Source organism: Schistocerca serialis, chromosome 12, assembly GCF_023864345.2.
Source record: "Schistocerca serialis cubense isolate TAMUIC-IGC-003099 chromosome 12, iqSchSeri2.2, whole genome shotgun sequence".
Taxonomy (NCBI): domain Eukaryota; kingdom Metazoa; phylum Arthropoda; class Insecta; order Orthoptera; family Acrididae; genus Schistocerca; species Schistocerca serialis.
The window spans coordinates 22,284,259-22,305,516 of NC_064649.1; the positions used below are offsets into that span (position 1 = coordinate 22,284,259).

At 43.7% G+C, this 21,258-nt stretch overlaps 1 protein-coding gene across 1 annotated transcript in view; it reads left to right on the top strand.

The window, feature by feature from the left end:
• Positions 1-21,258, top strand: part of LOC126428051 (transmembrane protein 161B) — a 100,463-nt gene that overhangs the window by 54,492 nt on the left and 24,713 nt on the right. The window contains exons 7-8 of the mRNA XM_050089928.1: positions 4,554-4,670; positions 16,764-16,904. Of these exons, the coding sequence (XP_049945885.1) occupies positions 4,554-4,670; positions 16,764-16,904 (258 nt within the window). The remainder of the gene's footprint in view (positions 1-4,553; positions 4,671-16,763; positions 16,905-21,258) is intronic.

The window sequence follows — 21,258 nt, forward strand, 5'->3', positions numbered from 1 at the left end:
TGATACTAAAAGAGGTGACTTTAGTGTAAAATGGCTAGGTATTTAAATACTTCCAGAGCTGCACTTGCTTGAGCTGTGCTGGGCCTTGCGACACGTACGAGATGTGATGAAAAAGTAATGGCAATTTTTTTTAAAGAATCTTTATTTATTCATTGTCAACAAATTTGTCCCTTTCTGATTAACCCCTCTCAGATATAGTAACTTGTGCCAGAACTTTTTCCGGTCTTGGAAGCCCTTGTGGAACTCACTTTTGGTGTTCAGCTCCTTTAGCGATCCTGTTTTTATCTCGTCGGCAGTGGCAAAATGATATCCTTTCATGGTTCTCCTGAGTCTCAGGAATAGAAAAAAAAGTCACAGGGGTAGAAGTCTGGTGAATACAGTGGCTGAGGCAATGTAACTGTTTTGTTTATTGCCAAAAAATTACAAATGAGCATTGAGATTTGAGCAGGAACATTGTCATGATACAATTTCCACTAGTGTTTTGCCACAATTCTGGCCATTTTTCTCAGACTGCTTCAAGCATACAGTCATAACTTCCAAGTAGTGTTCCTTATTGACTGTACCACCGTAAGTCAGGAACTCACAATTCACTGTCCCATTGTAATCGAAGAAAACAGTGAGAAGAATCTTCACATATGATTGAACATGTAGAAATTTTTTGGTCTTAGCTCTGCATGCAGTTTCCGTTGGGACGATTCTGCCTTGCTTTTGACATCATACCTGTGTTTCATCACTAGGGCCCGGATTTTAATTACCTAAAAAACAGTGAAATATGCAAGCATTTATGACCTAAAACTTACATAAATATGACCTTAAAAAATAAAATGTGACTTAATAGAAGTTTATTTAAAGCATTCTTCTTTGTTTATTTAATTTTTTATTCACCATAAAGTAATACAAAATTCACTTCTCAAAATATTGTAAGTATAGTTCTTTCTTTCTGTAGAGTTTGTAGCTAAATTACACCTATTTTTTGAATGTCTGAATGTTTTATTTTCTAAACACAAAGTACAGTGAAAAGATCATCTATCGAAACAGTAAAACAATGTTTTTATTTTTACACAGTATTTAAAGCATTTCACATTATTTAATCATATTTCAGTCTTCAGTATCTGCAAAGTTGCACTGGATCACAAGATGAATTTTCAGGTTTTCCATTGTCAAAGATCTACAGTTGTCGCTGAGGATAGTTTTGTACCTGGAAAAGCTTCTCTCCACTTGACAAGATGTCAAATGGTTCTGAGCACTATGGGACTTAACATCTGAAGTCATCAGTCCCCTAGAACTTTGAACTACTTAAACCTAACTAACCTAAGGACATCACACACATCCATGCCCGAGGCAGGATTCGAACCTGCAACCGTAGCAGATTTGCGGTTCCAGACTGAAGCGCCTAGAACCGGTCGGCCACATCGGCCGGCTACAATAAGTCACTGGAGCATATTTGAAGGCAGCCAGGTCACTGGAGTTCAGCTTTGTTTCAGTTTCATCAAATGTTGCGGCATTCACTGAAAGAATGTTACTAATTTTGCACAGTGTAGAATATCCAGGATTCCATTGGAGAACACTTTGCAATTTGGTTTTCACTTTGTCAGCCACATGACCACGAGCTCGACTCAACTCACTCTGCACATGTTGCACAATACTCAGGACCTCACATAGGTGAGTGCCGACAGCTTCCAGTCGTTTGATGGCTTTTGATATCACTGAAAAATTGGCATTGATGTATGCCAAGTTTCGAGACAATGTATCTGTAAAAACGTTTTTCACAATTTTGATAGCACTTGACTCATCGCTATCAAGCTCAGAGAAGATTGTCTTTATTTGAGTGTAGTTGATGCAGTAATACTCAGCAGCATTAAGCCAATAACCCCATCATGTAAGAACAGGTTTAGGTGGGAGGGGTGTTGAAGGTGCTTGTTACTTGAATTTCTGCACTTGGAGCCTTCACATAGATTTTCTTTCCACAGGAAATTAATTTGTGCATGTCAGGATAATCTGATCGCACCTCGTTGGCAACTCTGTGCAATGCATGTGCAAGGCAAGTGATGTACACCATACTGGGGTAGAGAATCTGAAGCTCTTTGGCTGCTTTAGCCGTATATGAAGCACCATCTGTTACAAACAGCAAAACGTTGTCTCTTTTTCACACCATCCAGCCACAGTAGCTTCAGAGAGTTTTCAAACAAAATAGCAATCGTCAAATTGTTTACTCTATCAAGAGCTTCACACGTTAGTAGGAACATATCTCCAGGACCATCAACTTTTAGAACACTAACAACAACATTTGCAATATATCACCCACTAATATCCATAGTTTCATCTATCGACAGCCGGATCTTTTACTCAGCAATAGTAATCCATATTTTGTTGAGCACATCATTGTAGCATACGGATAAATAGTTCTTTCTCAGTGTAGATTCATCTGGAACTGGATGTGTTGTGTACTTCTCCAAGAACCGTCTGAAGTGTAGATTCTTCAGCTTTTCCAATGGGATGTTGCAGGATACCATCATCTCACACAAATCCATGCAGAATGATTGCATGGTTGACGATTGACCTGTCTGTTTAAATAACAGCATTTGCCTGCTGTTATTTTCAGCACATCGTTTCACACAGCTGCTGTGTTTAGTGGTATTACAGTGTTGTTGCACATTAAAGTGCTTTTCTGCACTAACTTTAACTTCATACAGTTTACAAAATAATATTTTCCGATCAGTATTAAATAACTTCTCTCCAAATTCTCGAACATATCCTCGCAACTTCATGCTGTCGGAGCACTTTGTTTTAGGCATGTTGAACAAGGCAAAGGCTGTATTCAAACTGGTTACTGGGAACACCTGTGCGACTGTGATGATTATTACGGCAGAAGCTGCATTTGTTGGCTCTGAGAGCGTATTGCCGACTTTGCGCAACAGTGTTTTATGTTCGCAAAACGACTGTTGTGGTACACCGATTTTCTGCTACAGTCCTGAGAAATAAAGCTGTGTGCTAATTTATCTGTTTATCTTTCATAATAGCACGTTAAATATTGTCTCATGAGCAACATATTCATTTTCTTATTCATGTGTCCCGTAAGATACGAGAAAAACGGTATATGCATATTTGGAAAAAGTTGACGGAAGTATGACCTATTATATTAAAAGTTAGCCGCAGTATGACCTATTACTAAAATTTGTTGAAATATGACTTTATATGCACAATCAAAATACATTTTTCGACACTAAAATGCCTAGATTTGTGTATAAATTGTTCTAAAATTCACCCTATAGTTCAGAAAAAAAAAATGACTTGTCATTAAAATCCGGGCCCTATTCATCACCTATTATAACAGTCTGCAGATTGCGAATAGGATTGTACAGTGGCTATATGATTTATTGGTAACGTATAAAAATTTGTGCCAAACCAGGATTTGAGCCCAGATTTCCACTCTATGTGAGCGGTCATCTTAAACTGCCTCGGTCATCCAAACATGACTGACCCAAACTTCCGTATGTCAGATAGTCGAGTCATTGTAAGAAGATTCCTGACAATTGCAGTAGGCTGGGCACAGCAGCTTTGTCATGTTACACAATTTTGTAACTGTCTCCACAGAAACACCCCAGTGTTGCCAGAGCTCTGTTGACAGTTACTGTTTTCACCTGCAGCCATCTGTGCTTCATAGTTGAAAGCTGGCCACAGCACTGCCAGCCGTGAGGGATCAACTTACGTCGACTAGATTGTAGGGCCTGCGTCCCATAGTGCTTGCATACAAATTGTACGATGTCTGTATTTTAATGTCTGTATTTTAATGTCTGTATTTTAATGTCTGTATAGTTTGATGCAATGTTCTTTTGGACAGTCAAATCTAAAGGCCATAAATTCAAGTAAATATGTAGGAATTAAAAGTACAAAAAAGTTATCTGGAAAGAACATTTAGAAAATGTTGTGGGGAAGGCAAAGCAAAGACTTCGTTTTATTGGCTGAACACTTAGAAAATGTAACAGATGTACTAAAGAGACTGCCTACACTACGCTTGTCTGTCCTGCTTTGGATTACTGCTGTGCAGTTTGGGATGCTAGGGTTAACGGAGTACATCGGGAAAGTTGAGAGAAGGGCAGCACATTTTGTATTATCACAAAATAGGGGGGATAGTGTCTCTAGCATGATGCAGGATTTGGAGTGGACATAATTAAAACAGAGGTGTTTTTTGTTGCAGTTGAATCTTCTCAGAAAATTTAAGTCACCAACTTTCTCTTCAGAATGCGAAAATATTTTGTTGGCTCTGACCTACATGGGGAGAAACCATCATCATAAAATCAGAGCTCACACGGAAAGATACGGGCGTATTTTTTATTTTTTTATTTTTTGCATGCTGTTCAAGATTGGAATAATAGAGAATTATTGTGAAGGTGGTTTGATGAACCTTCTATCGGGCACTGGAGAGTGATTTGAAGAGTATCCATATAGATGTAAATATAGGTGCATTTACCGTGAGAATTTTGAAACCATGACAAGTAGTTGGCTGTAAGATTGTTTGTGCTAGCTGAAGTGTTTTTTGCTTCTTATTTCAGAGGGCCTGCTTCACAGCTGATACTGAAGCTGTCGCTGGCCGTGTGGTGCGGCCTGGTGGGAGCGCTCTTCACCTTCCCGGGGCTCCGCATGGCCCGTATGCACTGGGACTCTCTCAGGTATGCTGCAGTATGCCAGAAATTCCGTGTCTGGCATGACTCGAAGTTTGATGCCGGGATCTTTTTTACAAGGTTGAAAGGAGCTTTTTTATGCGAACGAAGAGACTGCAAATTTTAAGCTTATTTTTTAGGCATTCCAGAATGTTGTGAATGATGTTAGAATACTGTGTATTTGATCTCGTGCAATAAATGTTGAATTAGTGAGGTGTAATTGTATATTTGAGCAGTGGAGAAATGTAGAACACAAAAAAAATACCGACTCTATGACGTATCCTAGAAGATAGGGGAAGAAAGGCAAACCTACATTTATAGCATGTGTATATTTTGAGAAGGCTTTTGAAATTATGAGTGGACTACACACTTCAAAATTTGGAGGGTAGCAGAGATAAAATGCAAGGAGCGAAAAGTTATTTATGGCTTATGTAGAAACTGAAATGCGACGTAAGTTGTTTTTGTTATACAACCAATGTTGCATATCCTGTGTGTAGTCTGTAACCCTCTTATGTTTGACATCAGTAGATTTATTTAACAAAATTTGTTTGGTTGCCTTTTTTTTATGTTTGCTGAGATGGCCCTGCTATTCAGTTCCAACAAACTGGGTGCCAGCAGTATTCGCAGCTCTTAATCTCATTGTATGTGTACAGGTGCTGAAAGAGAGCATTAATTGTCTTCTGAGCCACTTGACTGACATAAACAACTGAACTTTTAACCTTCTGTATTCACCCTTTCTTTTACAGCAAAAAAGTCTTTTGTAATACAAACTCGTATAATAAGTGGGTTGACAGAGTGTCTGAAACATACTTAGCTTGTGCAAAGCAACACGAAAAGTTATGTTTATATAAGGCAGTTCAAGTCGTGTCTCCCAGTGTCTATTGTATCCGCAACCTTTTCGCTTTTTCACTTTGTCTTCTAAATACCTTCAAAGCATTACACCAAGGAACAAGTGGCACTACACAGCAGGTGAAAACACTCACTCATTGTCTCACATTGTAGAAGTTATAGCTTAAAGACATTCTCCCATCTGAACATATCATAATAGTATCTCCCAGAGTGGGATGTACTAACACTTACTTCTAAACATCATGAACATCCCCCCCAGGGGATCCACAACTCTTTTGTGGATATGTGTGTAGCGAGCACGGGACCCCGAGCTAATGTGGCCTTCCTTCCTTTCCGGGCTGCATACCTTCCCTTTCCGTATCCTTCCCCATCCCCCATCTTCGCCCCCCCCCCCCCCCCCCCCCTCACCTCTGGCTCTTTCCTTCCCTTTCTCCCCCTCTGGGGAGTATGGTTTGTGCCTACGTCCGGAGACGGACGCTTGTAAATGTACCGCACTCTTTGCCTTCCTTGCTTGTATGTCTTCATCTTTCTTCGTCCTTCTCTATTCCTTACCTGTTCTCTTTACCTCTTCTCTTTACCCTTTTCTCCGCTGCGGCGTTTGAGACCTCTCTTCTTTCCTTTCCCTGTCTCTTTCTTCCTCCCTGTGCGTGTCTGAAGGCCGACCCACGCACTTCCATGCGTAGCCGGCGACGGGGTAACGCGTAATTCCCCGCCCCGGGTGGACAGGTAGGACACGTACGTACCCCCTGGTAAAGGCCAGGCCCAGGGAGGGGTGATTACCCGAGCTGATACCTTCCGAAAGTGCCGATTGGTCCCTCCGTCCGTTTGTCGGGAGGTGTGACCTGAGGTGTGAACAATCACCTAAGGCGGGTGTGCCCTCGGTGAGGGCCCCCACAAGGGAGGAGCGCGCCATCGGAGACGCCGGTAATCATGGGGGATTCTTCCGCAATGGTTTCCTCACCTTCCACTATGTCTGCTCACAAACGTAAGTTCACTGAGTCTCAGCCACAGACGGTTCTTCCATCGTTGCCACAGTTCCTTGTTGTTTCTCGGTCTGACGAAGGTCACGACTTTTCCACGGTCAACCCTTTCATTATTCAGAAAGGTGTCGACGCAATTGCGGGTCCTGTAAAGTCTTGTTCCAGATTACGGAATGGCACCCTGTTGTTAGAAACACACAGTGCCCTCCAGGCTCAAAAATTGCTGAGTACTTCTCTGCTCCACACCTTCCCTGTCCGGGTGGAACCGCACCGTACCTTAAATTCCTCGCGTGGAGTCGTTTATACGCGCTCCCTCGATGGATTGTCTGACGAAGAAATTCAGCACTATCTGTCTGACCAAGGCGTCACGGCTGTTCATCGGGTTATGAAAAGGGTTGACTCGAACATCATTCCAACCCGCACTGTCTTCTTGACATTTGACAAAGTTCAACTCCCATCAAAAATCAAAGCAGGCTATGAGATAATTTCCGTTCGCCCTTATGTCCCAAACCCTACGCGTTGCTATCGATGTCAGCGGTTCAACCACACCAGCCAGTCCTGTTCCAATCAGGCCAAATGTGTTACGTGTGGCAGGGATGCCCATGAGGGTGCTTGCCCACCTCCATCCCCTCGCTGCATCAACTGTATGGGTGACCACGCTGCTTCCTCTCGAGATTGCCCTGTTTTTAAGGACGAAAAGCTGATCCAGGAAATAAGAGTGAAGGAAAAGGTGTCGACCTTTGCTGCTCGAAAGTTACTCGCCAGTCGACAGCCCACCGTGCCTCAGAAAGGAAAATACAGCACTGTCCTTGCTTCTCCTCGGCCAACAAAGGAGGCGGCCACGCAGACTTGCGACCTCACATTTAGTACCACGGTCGTCAGATCGGCCAGCGCAAAGATCGCCCGTTCAACCTCACCTCTTTCGCCTGCCCACTCTATGGCTCACCCTTCGTCGGGTTCTGCTAAATCTCGAGCCCAAAAGTCAGAAGCCAAGTCTTCAAAAAAAGAGCATTCTCGTGAAGAATTTTTACGTACTGCAACTTCACAACCATCGGTTCCTCAATCATCTAAACATACCTCCAAGAAGGCTACGAAGAAACACAGTTCCTCTCCTTCTCCGCCACGGCGTGTCCCATCTACAGCACCACCTGGCGGAAATCGCCCTCGGCCATCTTCTGTGTCGCCGAGGCGCACTGTTGGTGGCCGGTCAACTGGCCGATCGTTGGTGGCAGGAGCTGCTCCTGACCAACCTATGGATCAGGATCTTCTGCCTTCGACTGAATGCCATTCCATGCTGTCGGTCGCAAGCTCTGAGCAGTCGTTGAGTTGACAGCACCCTTGGTCACGTTCCTCCATTTTCTGTTCACCCTATGTCCATTATCCACTGGAATATCCGCGGAATTCGCGCCAATCGGGAGGAATTGTCGATCCTCTTACGATCCTACTCGCCGGTCATCTTCTGTCTTCAGGAAACAAAGCTGCGTCCCCATGACCGCTTTGTTCTCCCTCATTTTCAGTCCATCCGATATGACCTCCCCTCTGTTGAAGGCACTCCAGCCCATGGAGGACTCATGATTCTGCTCCATGATACTCTCCATTATCACCCAATCCCCTTAAACACTTCCTTCCAAGCTGTCGCCGTCCGTCTTTCCCTTTCTGGATACACGTTCTCTCTTTGTACGGTATACATTCCATCGTCTACACCAATGACACGCGCTGATCTCCTTCATCTTCTTGATCAGCTTCCACCCCCCTATTTGCTGGTTGGGGACTTCAATGCCCACCACCCGCTTTGGGGATCTCCACATCCTTGTCCACGTGGCTCACTATTGCTAGACGTCTTCCACCAAGCGGATTTAGTCTGCCTCAACACTGGGGTCCCCACATTTTTGTCTGCCTCCACGGCAAATTTATCCCATTTGGACCTTGCAGTCGGTACTGTTCCGCTAGCTCGGCGCTTCGAATGGTTCGCCCTTGATGATACACACTCGAGTGACCACTTTCCATGTGTTCTTCGACTGCAGCCTCAACTGCCATATATGCGCTCGCGACGCTGGAAGTTTGCCCAAGCCGATTGGACACTTTTTTCGTCTCTAGCGACATTCGATGACCGTCGCTTTCCCAGCGTCGACGATGAGGTCACACATTTTACCGACGTTATTCTCACAGCTGCGGAACGTTCAATACCACGCACCTCCGAATTGCCCCGGCGCCCTCCAGTCCCTTGGTGGAACGAGGCATGCCGTGACGCAATACGTGAGCGGCGACGTGCTCTTCGCATTTTCCGTCACCATCCAACTTTGTCCAACTGTATCCGATATAAGCAGCTCCGTGCGCGATGCCGTCGCGTCATCCGCGATAGCAAGAAGGCAAGCTGGAAATTCTTTACTAGCTCATTTAACAACTTCACTCCCTCCTCGGAAGTTTGGAGTCGGCTTCGACGGTTCTCAGGCGCGCCTAGTTTCTCCCCGGTCTCTGGGCTCACTGTCGCGCATGATACCTTAGTGGACCCCGTCGCAATTTCTAACTCATTGGGTCAGCACTTTGCTGAGATTTCGAGCTCTTCAAATTACCCGCCGGCGTTTCTCCCGAAGAAACGTGCAGCGGAAGTGCGACATCTTGCTTTCTCCTCTCAAAATCGCGAAAGCTACAATACTGTTTTCTCCATGCGCGAACTCCAACATGCACTCTCTTCTTCTCGCTCCTCCGCCCCAGGACCGGATGGTATCCATGTCCAAATGTTGCTGCATTTATCAACCCATAGCCTGCGTTACCTCCTTCGCCTTTATAATCGAATTTGGACCGACAGTACCTTTCCCAGGCGATGGCGGGAAGCTATTGTCGTTCCCGTTCCGAAACCTGGAAAGGACAAACATCTCCCCTCTAGCTATCGCCCCATTTCTCTCACGAGTAGTGTCTGTAAGGTTTTGGAGCGTATGGTGAATTACCGTTTAGCTTGGTGGCTGGAGTCCCGCAGTCTTTTAACACCTGCCCAATGCGGATTCCGAAAGCATCGTTCTGCTGTTGACCATCTTGTTGCTCTCTCCACTTATATCATGAACAATTTTCTCCGGAAACGCCAAACGGTAGCAATATTTTTTGATCTGGAGAGAGCGTACGATACCTGTTGGAGGACAGGCATCCTCCGTACACTGTTCTCTTGGGGCTTTAGAGGCCGGCTGCCCCTTTTTCTTCGCGAATTTATGGCAGAGCGCACATTTAGGGTGCGGGTGAACACTACTCTCTCCCGTACTTTCTCCCAAGAAAACGGGGTACCCCAGGGCTCCGTGCTGAGTGTTGTACTGTTTGCCATCGCCATTAATCCAATTATGGATTGTCTCCTTCCTGATGTCTCGGGCTCCCTCTTTGTGGACGATTTTGCGATGTACTACAGCTCTCAACGGACCAGCCTTCTTGAAAGACGTCTTCAAGGATGTCTCGATCGCCTCCACTCGTGGAGCATCGAAACCGGCTTCCGTTTCTCACCCAGTAAGACCGTTTGTGTTAATTTTTGGCGACGTAAGGAGTTTCTTCCGCCCTCCTTACATCTAGGCCCTGTCAACCTTCCGTTTTCCGACGTCGCTAAATTCTTGGGTCTTATGTTTGACAGAAAACTGTGCTGGTCCTCCCACGTTTCCTATCTTTCGGCTCGCTGTCTGCGTTCCCTTAACACCCTCCGTGTCCTGAATGGTACCTCTTGGGGAGCGGACCGAGTGGTCCTTCTCCGCCTCTATCGCGCCTTAGTGCGCTCGAAATTGGATTATGGAAGCATAGTCTACTCCTCTGCTCGGCCGTCTATTCTTCGGCGACTCGACTCTATCCACCACCGTGGATTACGTTTAGTGTCTGGAGCTTTTTACACCAGCCCTGTGGAAAGCCTTTATGCTGAGACTGCTGAACCTCCGCTGTCCAATCGGCGGGCAATCCTTCTGAGTCGTTATGCTAGCCATCTGTCTTCCATGCCTGCTAATCCAGCCCATAACCTTTTTTTCGACGCCTCCTTTGATGTCTGGTATTCTGGCCGCTCCTCCTCCCTACTACCCCCGGGAGTCCGCTTCCGTCAACTGCTCCATTCTCTTTCCTTCCGCTTTCCTAAAACCTTCTTGACAACTTGGGGTACAGCACCGCCTTGGCACCGTCCCCGGATCGACTTGCTCAGAGACCTATGTCAATTTCCCAAGGATGGTACCCCTACACTTGTTTACCGTCGGGCATTTGCTGCTCTATGTGCACAAATGACGGAAGCCACATTTATTTACACCGATGGCTCGAAAACATCGTTAGGTGTAGGGAGTGCCTATATTGTTGGCGACACCCCAAATCACTTTCGGCTTCCCGACCAGTGATCGGTCTATACTGCGGAGCTTTACGCTGTTCTCCAGGCTGTCCACTACATCCGCCGCCATCAGCAGATACAGTACGTAATCTGCTCCGATTCTCTCAGCTCTCTCCTAAGTCTCCAAGCTCTTTACCCTGTGCACCCTCTGGTCCACCGGATTCAGGACTGTCTGCACTTGCTCCACCTGGGGGGCGTCTCAGTGGCGTTCCTCTGGCTCCCGGGACACGCTGGTATCTGTGGAAATGAGGCGGCCGATATAGCGGCCAAGGCTGCAGTCTCTCTTCCTCGGCCAGCTCTTCAGTCTCTTCCGTTTACCGATCTACGGAGCGGTTTATGTCGCCAAGTCACTCATTTATGGCATGCGCATTGGTCAACACTTCCCCACAATAAATTGCGGGAAGTGAAAGCCCTGCCTTGCCCTTGGACCTCTTCCTCCCGAACGCGTCGTCGGGAGGAGGTAATTTTAGCTCGACTCCGGATAGGGCACTGTCTTTTTAGTCATCGACATCTTTTAAGCGGTGATCCTCCCCCACTCTGTCCCCACTGCTCTCAGCTGTGGACGGTCAGACACCTTTTAATTGAATGCCCCTATTTTAATCCGTTACGCTCCCGTCTACAGCTATCGCCTGATCTATCGTCGATTTTAGCAGATGACACGCGCTCAGCTGACCGCGTTCTACAGTTTATTAGTGACAGTGAAATGACGTCAATCATTTGAAGCTTTTTTTTGGGGGACAACCAACCCCTTTCTATAGTGGACTTTTAAGCATTCCTTCTGCCTTTAGTTTCTCAAATTTTCTGACTTTGTTTCCATTGCTGCTGTTTTTAAATTTCGTTTTTTTCCTGTTTTCTACGTCACGGGCTGGGCACTAATGACCATAGAAGTTTTGCGCCCTAAAACCAGAAAAAAAAAAAAAAAAAAAAAAAAAAAAATCATGAACATCTTTTATCATGTCAGAATCTTGGAAATGATACATGCCATCATAAAAATGTCATGTTATACTTCACAGAATGTAGTTATACAAGTCAAAGGACATGGAAAGGGAAGCAGTGGTTGAGAATAATTGCGAGATATCGTAGTCTATCTCCATTGCTATGCAGTCTGTACATTGAACAAGCAGTAAAGGAAACAAAGGAGAAATTTGGTGAGGGATTTAAAGTTCAAGTAAAAGAAGTAAAAAGATGACATAATTCTGTCTTGCTGTAATTGTGGTGCAAGCAATTTCTGCAGCATATTTAGGTACATGAAACCAGTTAGTTTTCTTCTGAAAGAAAAATGACCCCTTCAGCATTTGAAGAGGACACGCCCCAAAAACTTAAGTGAAATGCAAATGTGTTCCAAAATGTTGTGTGGATGTTCTGTAACCCAAATACCCACATTATGATGATTCAACTTTCCAGACACTTGAAGTGTTGGTTTCTGTGAAAAACCATCTTACTTCAGCAGCCACTGTGAGTCACTGTAAAAGTTGGAATGAAACTCATTGTCCTGATTAGTCATAATGTCCAACCGCAACAGATGCAGTTGTACATGCAGACACGTACACAGAATGCACCAGACAGTTGACTGTGATATCTGCTGTCCACTGGTCACACACATCCTTGATTACCTCACATACCCATAGAATGTTCGTCACACACATTCCAGCTTCGATGCTGACTGTCCCAAATGGCCTGTTTACTTAGCACTGCATAAGCAGGCAGTCTCACTGAATGTGTTTTACCACCCACGGATTGTTTCACCTGTCGGAGCTGAAACTTGGTATTTGGTATGAAATTGTCACTCAACTTTCACAACTGACTCGCATTTAGCAAATTAGAAAAGACACACTGCACTCCACATAGGCCATGATCTCGTGCACCTGCTATGCCAAGGCACATACAGTATATCCCCACTTTTCAGTTTCCAGAACTGATGTTTTACCGCAATTTACAACAGTTTTTATCTGTCCCATCAAATTTCCTATGCCCACAGTGTTCATTTTCACCAGATTTTGCAACATATTTACAATTTTCCCATAATTTACTCATGGAAAAAATGTTTGTGGAGAAAAGGTAACACTGGCATTATGTTGGCTGTCCAGTAGTGTTTACAGATATTACATGGTTAAATTTCTTGACACCAGGGCACTCTACTCAGTGGATCTGAACCGTTAAATGTGTAAAAGTTGGAACAGTTTGTGCCGTATCTCCCGCTGCTGCTGAGCTCTACTTGGCGTGGCGGCTGATGGAAGTAAGGTTCATTAGAATTAAGATATCATCAAGAATTGCAACCATTTCCAAACTGTCTGTACTGCCCCAATGCAGTTTCGTGATTGTTGCGATCATCGTGACGCCTTTGTCAAACCATATTTAGCGTGTTTCTGTGTATGGCCACTTGGAGTGCTAGTGTCACTGTCATTCACTTTGCGTTGCTCAAATGTGTTTAGTTTAACCACAGCGCCAGTCATCATCATCATCATCTTGGACAGTTTCCAGCCCCTGGCTGGGTCTGTCGGGAACACAAGCCTCTCCATCGTGTTCTGTCTTTCCACCATTCCCCCTCTTCCACCTTCGTCCAGTTCTCTCCTCTTCTCATCACACATTCCTTCACTCCCTTCACCCATCTATCTCTTGGTCTTCCCCTGGGCCTCTTCCCCTCCAGTTGCAGATCAAACATCCTCTTTGGAATTCTTCCCTCATCCATTCTCTTCATGTGTCCATACCACTGCAGTCTTGATTTTTCTACCCTGTCATGTACTGGTTCCTCCTTTAGTCTTTCCCTCACATACACATTTCGCAATCTGTCTCGTCTTGTTACACTCAACCTGCTCCTCTGGAACTTCATTTCACTAGCTTGTATTCTACTTTTGTCGCTTTTGTGCATTACCCATGTCTCGCTTCTGTATGCCAATATGGGGACAAAGTAGGTTCGGTATATAATCCCCTTGGATTTCTGTGGCACCTCCTTGCTCCAAATAAGCCCCCTAATGCATTTGAAGAACTGCCCTGCTTTTCTGCACCTTTCATTTATTTCCATTGCGTTTCCCCCCTTACTTTCAGTCATGCTTCCCAGGTACTTGAAGTTCTCTACCACTTGTAGTTTTTCTCCTCCACAAGTTATATCCACATTTGGCCTATTCTTCTTCCTTGTTGTGACAATTATTTCACTTTTCTTTGCAGAGAAATGCATTCCATATTGTGCTGCCATTGCCTCCCATACATCTAACTGCTCTTGCACCTCCCTCTCGCAATTTCCCCATAACATCAGGTCATCGGCAAAAAGCACTGCTTTCATTTTATGATCTCCAATCGCATCGATACTTGCTGTAGGATATCATCCATAACAATAATAAACAATAAAGGCGAAAGTGCACTTCCCTGTCGCAGCCCATTTTCCAGCTTGAACCATGCAGTACGTTCCCTCCCCACTTTCACACAACTCTCACTTCCCTCATACATTTTTCTGACTTTTCGTGTTATCTCTTCATCTATCCCTTTTGCGTTCAGCACATCCCAGAGCTTGTCCCTATAGATACTGTCATACGCCTTCTCAATATCTAAAAAGGCCATGATTAAGTCCTTCCCGTACTCATAGTGCCTTTCCTGCAGTTGCCTTACCGCAAATATGAGGTCCGTTGTTGATCTTCCCGGTCTGAAACCATACTGCTCCTCTTGCAGTCTACTTTCAATACTGCTTCTTATTCTCTTCTCCAGGATCTGTTCATAGATTTTTTCACAGTGGCATAGCAGGGTGATTCCTCTGTAGTTCTCACATCTCCTTTTATCCCCTTTCTTGAAGATCGGGACTATAATTCCTTTCTTCCAATCCTCAGGAATTCTGTTCTCCTTCCACACCACCGTCAGCACTCTGTATAGCCACTGGGTTCCAACTTCTCCTGCTGCTCGTATCATATCCACTGTTACTTCGTCCCAACCTGGTGCCTTGCCCCCTTTCATCCTCTTTATGGCTTCTTCCACTTCATTCCAAGTTAGATCATCAATTTCCCCACTATTATAATCGTCTGCTGCCTTAGGCTCTCCGTCGCTGTTAGTTACCCGCTTGGTGGCATTCAACAGATCTTCAGAGTACTCCTTCCAAATCTTTTTGAGCTCATGCATTTCCTCCACAACTCTTCCATTATTATCCATGATCCTCAGGCACTCGCTTCTGTCGTTCCTCTTATTTCTTACCATGGTGTAAAGTACTTTTTTGTTCCCTTCACTGTCCTCTTCTAACATTCTTGTCCATCTTTCCATCCACTTCTTCTTCTCCGCCCTTACTATGGTCTGTACCGCTTTCTTGCTTTCCCTATATTTTACCCTAGCTTCCTCTGTTCGGGTCTGGAACCATTCTCTGAAGGCTTTGTTCTTTCGAAGTACTGCCTCTTTACATATGTTGTTCCACCATGGGGTTTCCTTACTTCTCCTCTTTGTGCTAGTTCTTCCGCACACAGTCTCAGCTGCCTCAACTAGAGCCCTCTTAAAATCTCCCCATTCTTCTTCCACTGTTCTCTGATCTTCCTTTGGCAGCTTCTTCCTGACCAGTGTCTGGTACTGGGTCCTCCGTTCATCCTCTTTCAGCATCCATGTCTTCAACCTTTTCTCCTGTATGTCTGTTGCCCTCCTATCTTTTTTCTCTCTCGGGGTGGCTACCAACAGCCGATGGTCACTGTCTAAGGCCTCAGATGGAATGACCTTAACATCTGTGAGGCTGCTCATCATCTGCCTATCCACTAGTACATAGTCTACTACTGAAGTAGTAGTACACAGTAGTAGTGCACAGCGCCAGTGACATATTTTATTCGTGCTGAGCAAAACGTGTTTCGGGAATTTATTTCTCGTTGTCAAGTGCAGTATTTATGTACGTATTTTTTGTGATGTTACACAAACAAACAATGTGAGTGATAGTTTGTGTGTATGTGTGGTTTTCTACACAACTGATGAAGTACAGTATCTGATAACTTCAAAAAGACAATGTGTTGAGTCCATGCCATATCGAGCTGCTGCAATATGCTGTTGAAAGGGAAGTTTGACACAATATTAGGAGGTATCCCATGTATTTTGTTACCTTAATATATTACAGTAACATGTAAAAATTTGAAGTAAATCAGTCGAGTACTTTCAGACTTTGCTAACAGTGGTTCCCCTTTATACATTACATATATATTTATATTAAAAATATATGGCCCATAATTGTCCAAATCTTCATTAGAGTATTGTGTAAAAATTTGAAGTAAATTGGTCAAGAACTTTGAGATTTGTGGTTGTAATGTCTTGCCTTTATATGTACATATTTATTTGTGTATGTAATATATATATTTTAAAGAATTGGTATATAAAACGCAGTATGTATTTGAATGCAACATTGCCATAATGTCAAAGCAATCAGTAAAGAACTTTCGAGGTTTTAAGACTTCGAACACACAATCATTTACATTTTTATATAGATTGCCCTTAAAATTATTACATATCTATTTATATATTATACATGGCATTCAAGTAGGTATATAAAAAAGTGCATATTTGAATGCAACATTATATTAAAATTTCATAGGTTGGTATAAAAAAGCTCGTGTGTATTTGAATGCATCAGTGCGTCAAAATTAAAAAATAAAAAAGAAGCTGAAGAAGAAATTTCAGAGATTTACTGTTTTGAATAAACAAACATTAATGTTTCTGTTTATATAGATTGTATTAACTCATAAATTGTTTATGTTTTGAGAGTTGTTTGTTTGTAAGAAGACATAGGTCTATGCCTCACTTTGTTGGATTTCAGATAGAGAGAGTGAGTGAGTGTTTCATTTTAGTCTGCTCTGAGGAAGGGTGCTGGTGCTGTCTGAAAGCTCAGCCATCTTTACTGCCTCCTGTATTTATACTTTGTGTTGTAACTGATACTAAAGCTGTGCAGTTTGAATTGGGTGACCTAATATAGGTTGATTTCTTTTGTTTCAGGTATTCAGCAGAGAATCGTGTTCTGCGCCTGCTGCTGAACACGAGCTTTGCACTGCCGCTGCTACTGGTGGTGCTGTGGATCCGGCCTGTGAGCCGAGACTACCTCACGGGTAGAGTCTTCACTGGCATGACGGGCCCCTTGTAAGTTGTATTAGGAGTACACGTGAGGGGACTCCTTCCTTGCCTGTTGAGCACACAAATAAATGTAGTCAGACCTAAAAAATATGTTGAGGATTTTAACAATAAGTAAAAGATCATTTGCCTTACAAAGACTGAGAGGCCTATAGGTATATGAAGGGTAAACTATTCTAAGAAGTATCTTTGCAATTAATCGTGGATGGTAAACTATTGCACCAATATAAATGCCGTGCAAAAGGAATGGAGTTGGATGTACTGTAGATCACACTTGGATGAAGCATAGAGTGGAATTTTAGCAGTGGGAGGTTAAACACAAAATTCTGACAGAACAACATTTATTTGATTTGGTAAATTTAATTCCACACATAAGTAGGTGTATAACTAATATGATGGTTGCTGTTCCCAGCTATCTACTGTGTTGCATGTTAATGAAACTAAAATATAACATTACTTTGGAGTTCCCTGCAAGTTTCACATCTGGAGGAGGGAATGATCTCTGGAAGAGGGAATGACCAAAGGATCGTTTAATTATAAACAATTACATTCACATGCACTTGAGAGGCTAACAGGAAGGAAAAGAACTAAAAACATTCTCCACAACTTACGCACCCAGCAAGAAGGATTGTTTCCTCGATTTTAACACATGGAATAAAAGAACAAAATTACTATTAAAATGAATAGCTTTAAAAGAATTGAAGGGTAAATAAGAATCACAATTAATTCAGATCCTGTGTGGTGGAAGATGTTTTCATTAGAACATGACGAAGTGGTCACAAACAAAACTGTGTACAATGTAAGTATGGAATTTTGAATGAAGGAATGAATTTGCACAGAATTCACTATAAGGGAACAAGATCTACAAACTTAAGGCTCTTAGATCTAAATGTTGACACATGGTAACAAGAACTTGCAAATACCAAAGAAGAATATTATCAGGCGAGACAAACTACAGAAAATTCAGTTGTAAGTTCACGGAAATCATATAAAATATAGACGTGCTCACGAAAGCAACAATAAACTAAATGAACTGTACTTGACATGGCTCCACATGTTTGAGTAAATGGTTGAACTGAACAATAACCTACACAGCCCCTGGATTCTAATGCAATTAACACTTGCAAACTAGAAAGTAAAATTTCTCACGCACGATAGTGAACTCTGAAAGGAATCGCTAACTTTGACTAGATTTGAAAACTTGGATAAAACAAAATGTTAACTTAATAATGAGGAGGAACTCTTTATTAGCAGCCTACCTTACCCACCTCACATGCCACGGAAGAGTGGTGAGCTCGTGCTCCAAAAAATGGGGTTTGTCCTCCAGCAGAAGTGATCAAAGAATCTGCCTTTTGTGTAAGTTGGCACAATAAAAAGGCCAACAGAAAGAAATATAATATGAAATATGGAAAATGTATAAATTGTGGCTGATATCAACAAACTCAAACTCAGCTGCTCAGTCTCTTTTAAATCAGAGCAAATTGCCTAACTGCTCTGAGAATTAAGGTGCTAGAGATATAGAAATGAAGTTCTTTTTAATGCAAACTCTTGAAGAGGCTCATATAGAGACCTTTCAAAATGGCCAGATGTAATGAATATGATAAACAATAGATGCAGGTGGGAAAGGGGTGGAGAGAGAGAGAGAGAGAGAGAGAGAGAGAGAGAGAGAGAGAGAGAGAGAGAGAGAGCATGTGGCAGAGGGTGAGGAGCAAGAGATGGGGAAGGAGTGGCATGCATTTTGAAGAAGGGACGTTGAACAGAACTGTAGACCTATATCTCTAACGTCGATCAGTTGTAGAATTTTGGAACACATATTATGTTTGAGTATAATGACTTTTCTAGAGACTAGAAATCTATTCTGTAGGAATCAGCATGGGTTTTGAAAAAGACGGTCGTGTGAAACCCAGCTCGCGCTATTCATCCACGAGACTCAGAGGGCCATAGACACGGGTTCCCAGGTAGATGCTGTGTTTCTTGACTTCCGCAAGGCATTCGATACAGTTCCCCACAGTCATTTAATGAACAAAGTAAGAGCATATGGACTATCAGACGAATTGCGTGATTGGATTGAAGAGTTCCTAGATAACAGAACGCAGCATGTCATTCTCAATGGAGAGAAGTCTTCCGAAGTAAGAGTGATTTCAGGTGCGCCGCAGGGGAGTGTCGTAGGACCGTTGCTATTCACAATATACATAAATGACCTTGTGGGTGACATCGGAAGTTCACTGAGGCTTTTTGCAGATGATGCTGTGGTGTATCGAGACGTTGTAACAATGGAAAATTGTACTGAAATGCAGGAGGATCTGCAGCGAATTGACACATGGTGCGGGGAATGGCAATTGAATCTCAATGTAGACAAGTGTAATGTGCTGCGAATACATAGAAAGATAGATCCTTTATCATTTAGCTACAATATAGCAGGTCAGCAACTGGAAGCAGTTAATTCCATAAGGAGTGATTTAAAATGGAATGATCATGTAAAGTTGATCGTCGGTAAAGCAGATGCCAGACTGAGATTCATTGGAAGAATCCTAAGGAAATGCAGTTCGAAAACAAAGGAAGTAGGTTACAGTATGCTTGTTCGCCCACTGCTCGAATACTGCTCAGCAGTGTGGGATCCGTACCAGATAGGGTCGATAGAAGAGAGAGAGAAGATTCAACGGAGAGCAGCGCGCTTCGTTACAGGATCATTTAGTAATCGCGAAAGCATTACGGAGATGATGGATAAACTCCAGTGGAAGACTCTACAGGAGAGACGCTCAATAGCTCGGTACGGGCTTTTGTTGAAGTTTCGAGAACATACCTTCATCGAGGAATCAAGCAGTATATTGCTCCCTCCTACGTATATCTTGCGAAGAGACCATGAGGATAAAATCAGAGAGATTAGAGCCCACACAGAAGCATACCGACAATCCTTTTCACGAACAATACGAGACTGGAATAGAAGGGAGAACCGATAGAGGTACTCAAGGTACCCTCCGCCACACACCATCAGGTGGCTTGAGGAGTATGGATGTAGATGTAGATGTAGACAGAAGAGAGAAGAGAGAAGGGAGAAGATGAGGTGAGGCAGTGGGAAACAGATTAGTGGAAGTTTAGGCCAGAGGGATTGTAAGAGTGCACAATATGCTGCGGAGACAAGCCCCACCTGCGCAGTTGAGAGAAACTTGTGCAGGAAGGTAGTGTCCAGATGGCTTGCATAGTGAATCAACTGTTGCAGTCATTTTACGTTGTGGTGTGCAACGGAGGATATGTTGCAGGGAGAGTTCCCACCTGCACAACTCAGAAAAGCCAGTGTCTCTGGGAAGTAACCAGCTGTGGCACAGGCTGTGAAGCAGTTGTGTTGAAGTTGAGCACATAGTCAGGTGGCACTACTCAGAAACTTGGGCGATCGAGCTGTCTCTCAACAAAAATTTGGTGGTGGCGATTCGTGCAGGCAAGCAGCTTGTCAGTGGTCGTGCGCACGTAGCGTGCGCCACAGTGGTTGCGGCTAAAGTGTTAGACGTTGCGGCTGCTTACACAGGTGGCACTGGCATTGTTGAAGTAGGAGGTGCCAGGGACAGAGTGGGAGAATGTACAGGATAGGTTTTGCATGTATCTCGTGACTGCAAAATGTATCCAAGGTGGCATGCACACTCGGTGGTAGTGCGCCAGCCTTCCACTCTGAGGGCCTGGGGGGAATCCGCCAGGGTCCCGACACATCCATTGTAGTTTCATTATAAGACATACTGGGAACAGACCTGTCAACAGCTGTTAGTACGTGTTCAGAAAGTCTTTTGCAAATTGTGTCTGCCCAGAAAAGGACCTTTTTTTGTAGCTAGGACATCGTTTACATCTACATCTACATCTACATGACTACTCTGCAATTCACGTTTAAGTACTTGGCAGAGGGTTCCTCGAACCACAATCATACTATCTCCCTACCATTCCACTCCCGAACAGCGCACGGGAAAAACGAACACCTAAACCTTTCTGTTGAGCTCTGATTTCTCTTATTTTATTTTGATGATCATTCCTACCTATGAAATTTCGTAAATAGATATTGCCACGACGAAAAACGTCTTTGCTTTAATGACTTCCATCCCAACTCGCGTATCATATCTGCCACACTCTCTCCCCTATTACGTGACAATACAAAACGAGCTGCCCTTTTTTGCACCCTTTCGATGTTCTCTGTCAATCCCACCTGGTAAGGATCTGTGTCCTGCCAATGAAACGCAACCTTTGGCACGCCTTCCCCACAATATTATCTATGTGGTCTTTCCAAATGAAGTTGTTCGTAATTTTTACGCCCAGGTACTTAGTTGAATTGACAGCCTTGAGAATTGTACTATTTATCGAGTAATCGAATTCCAACGGATTT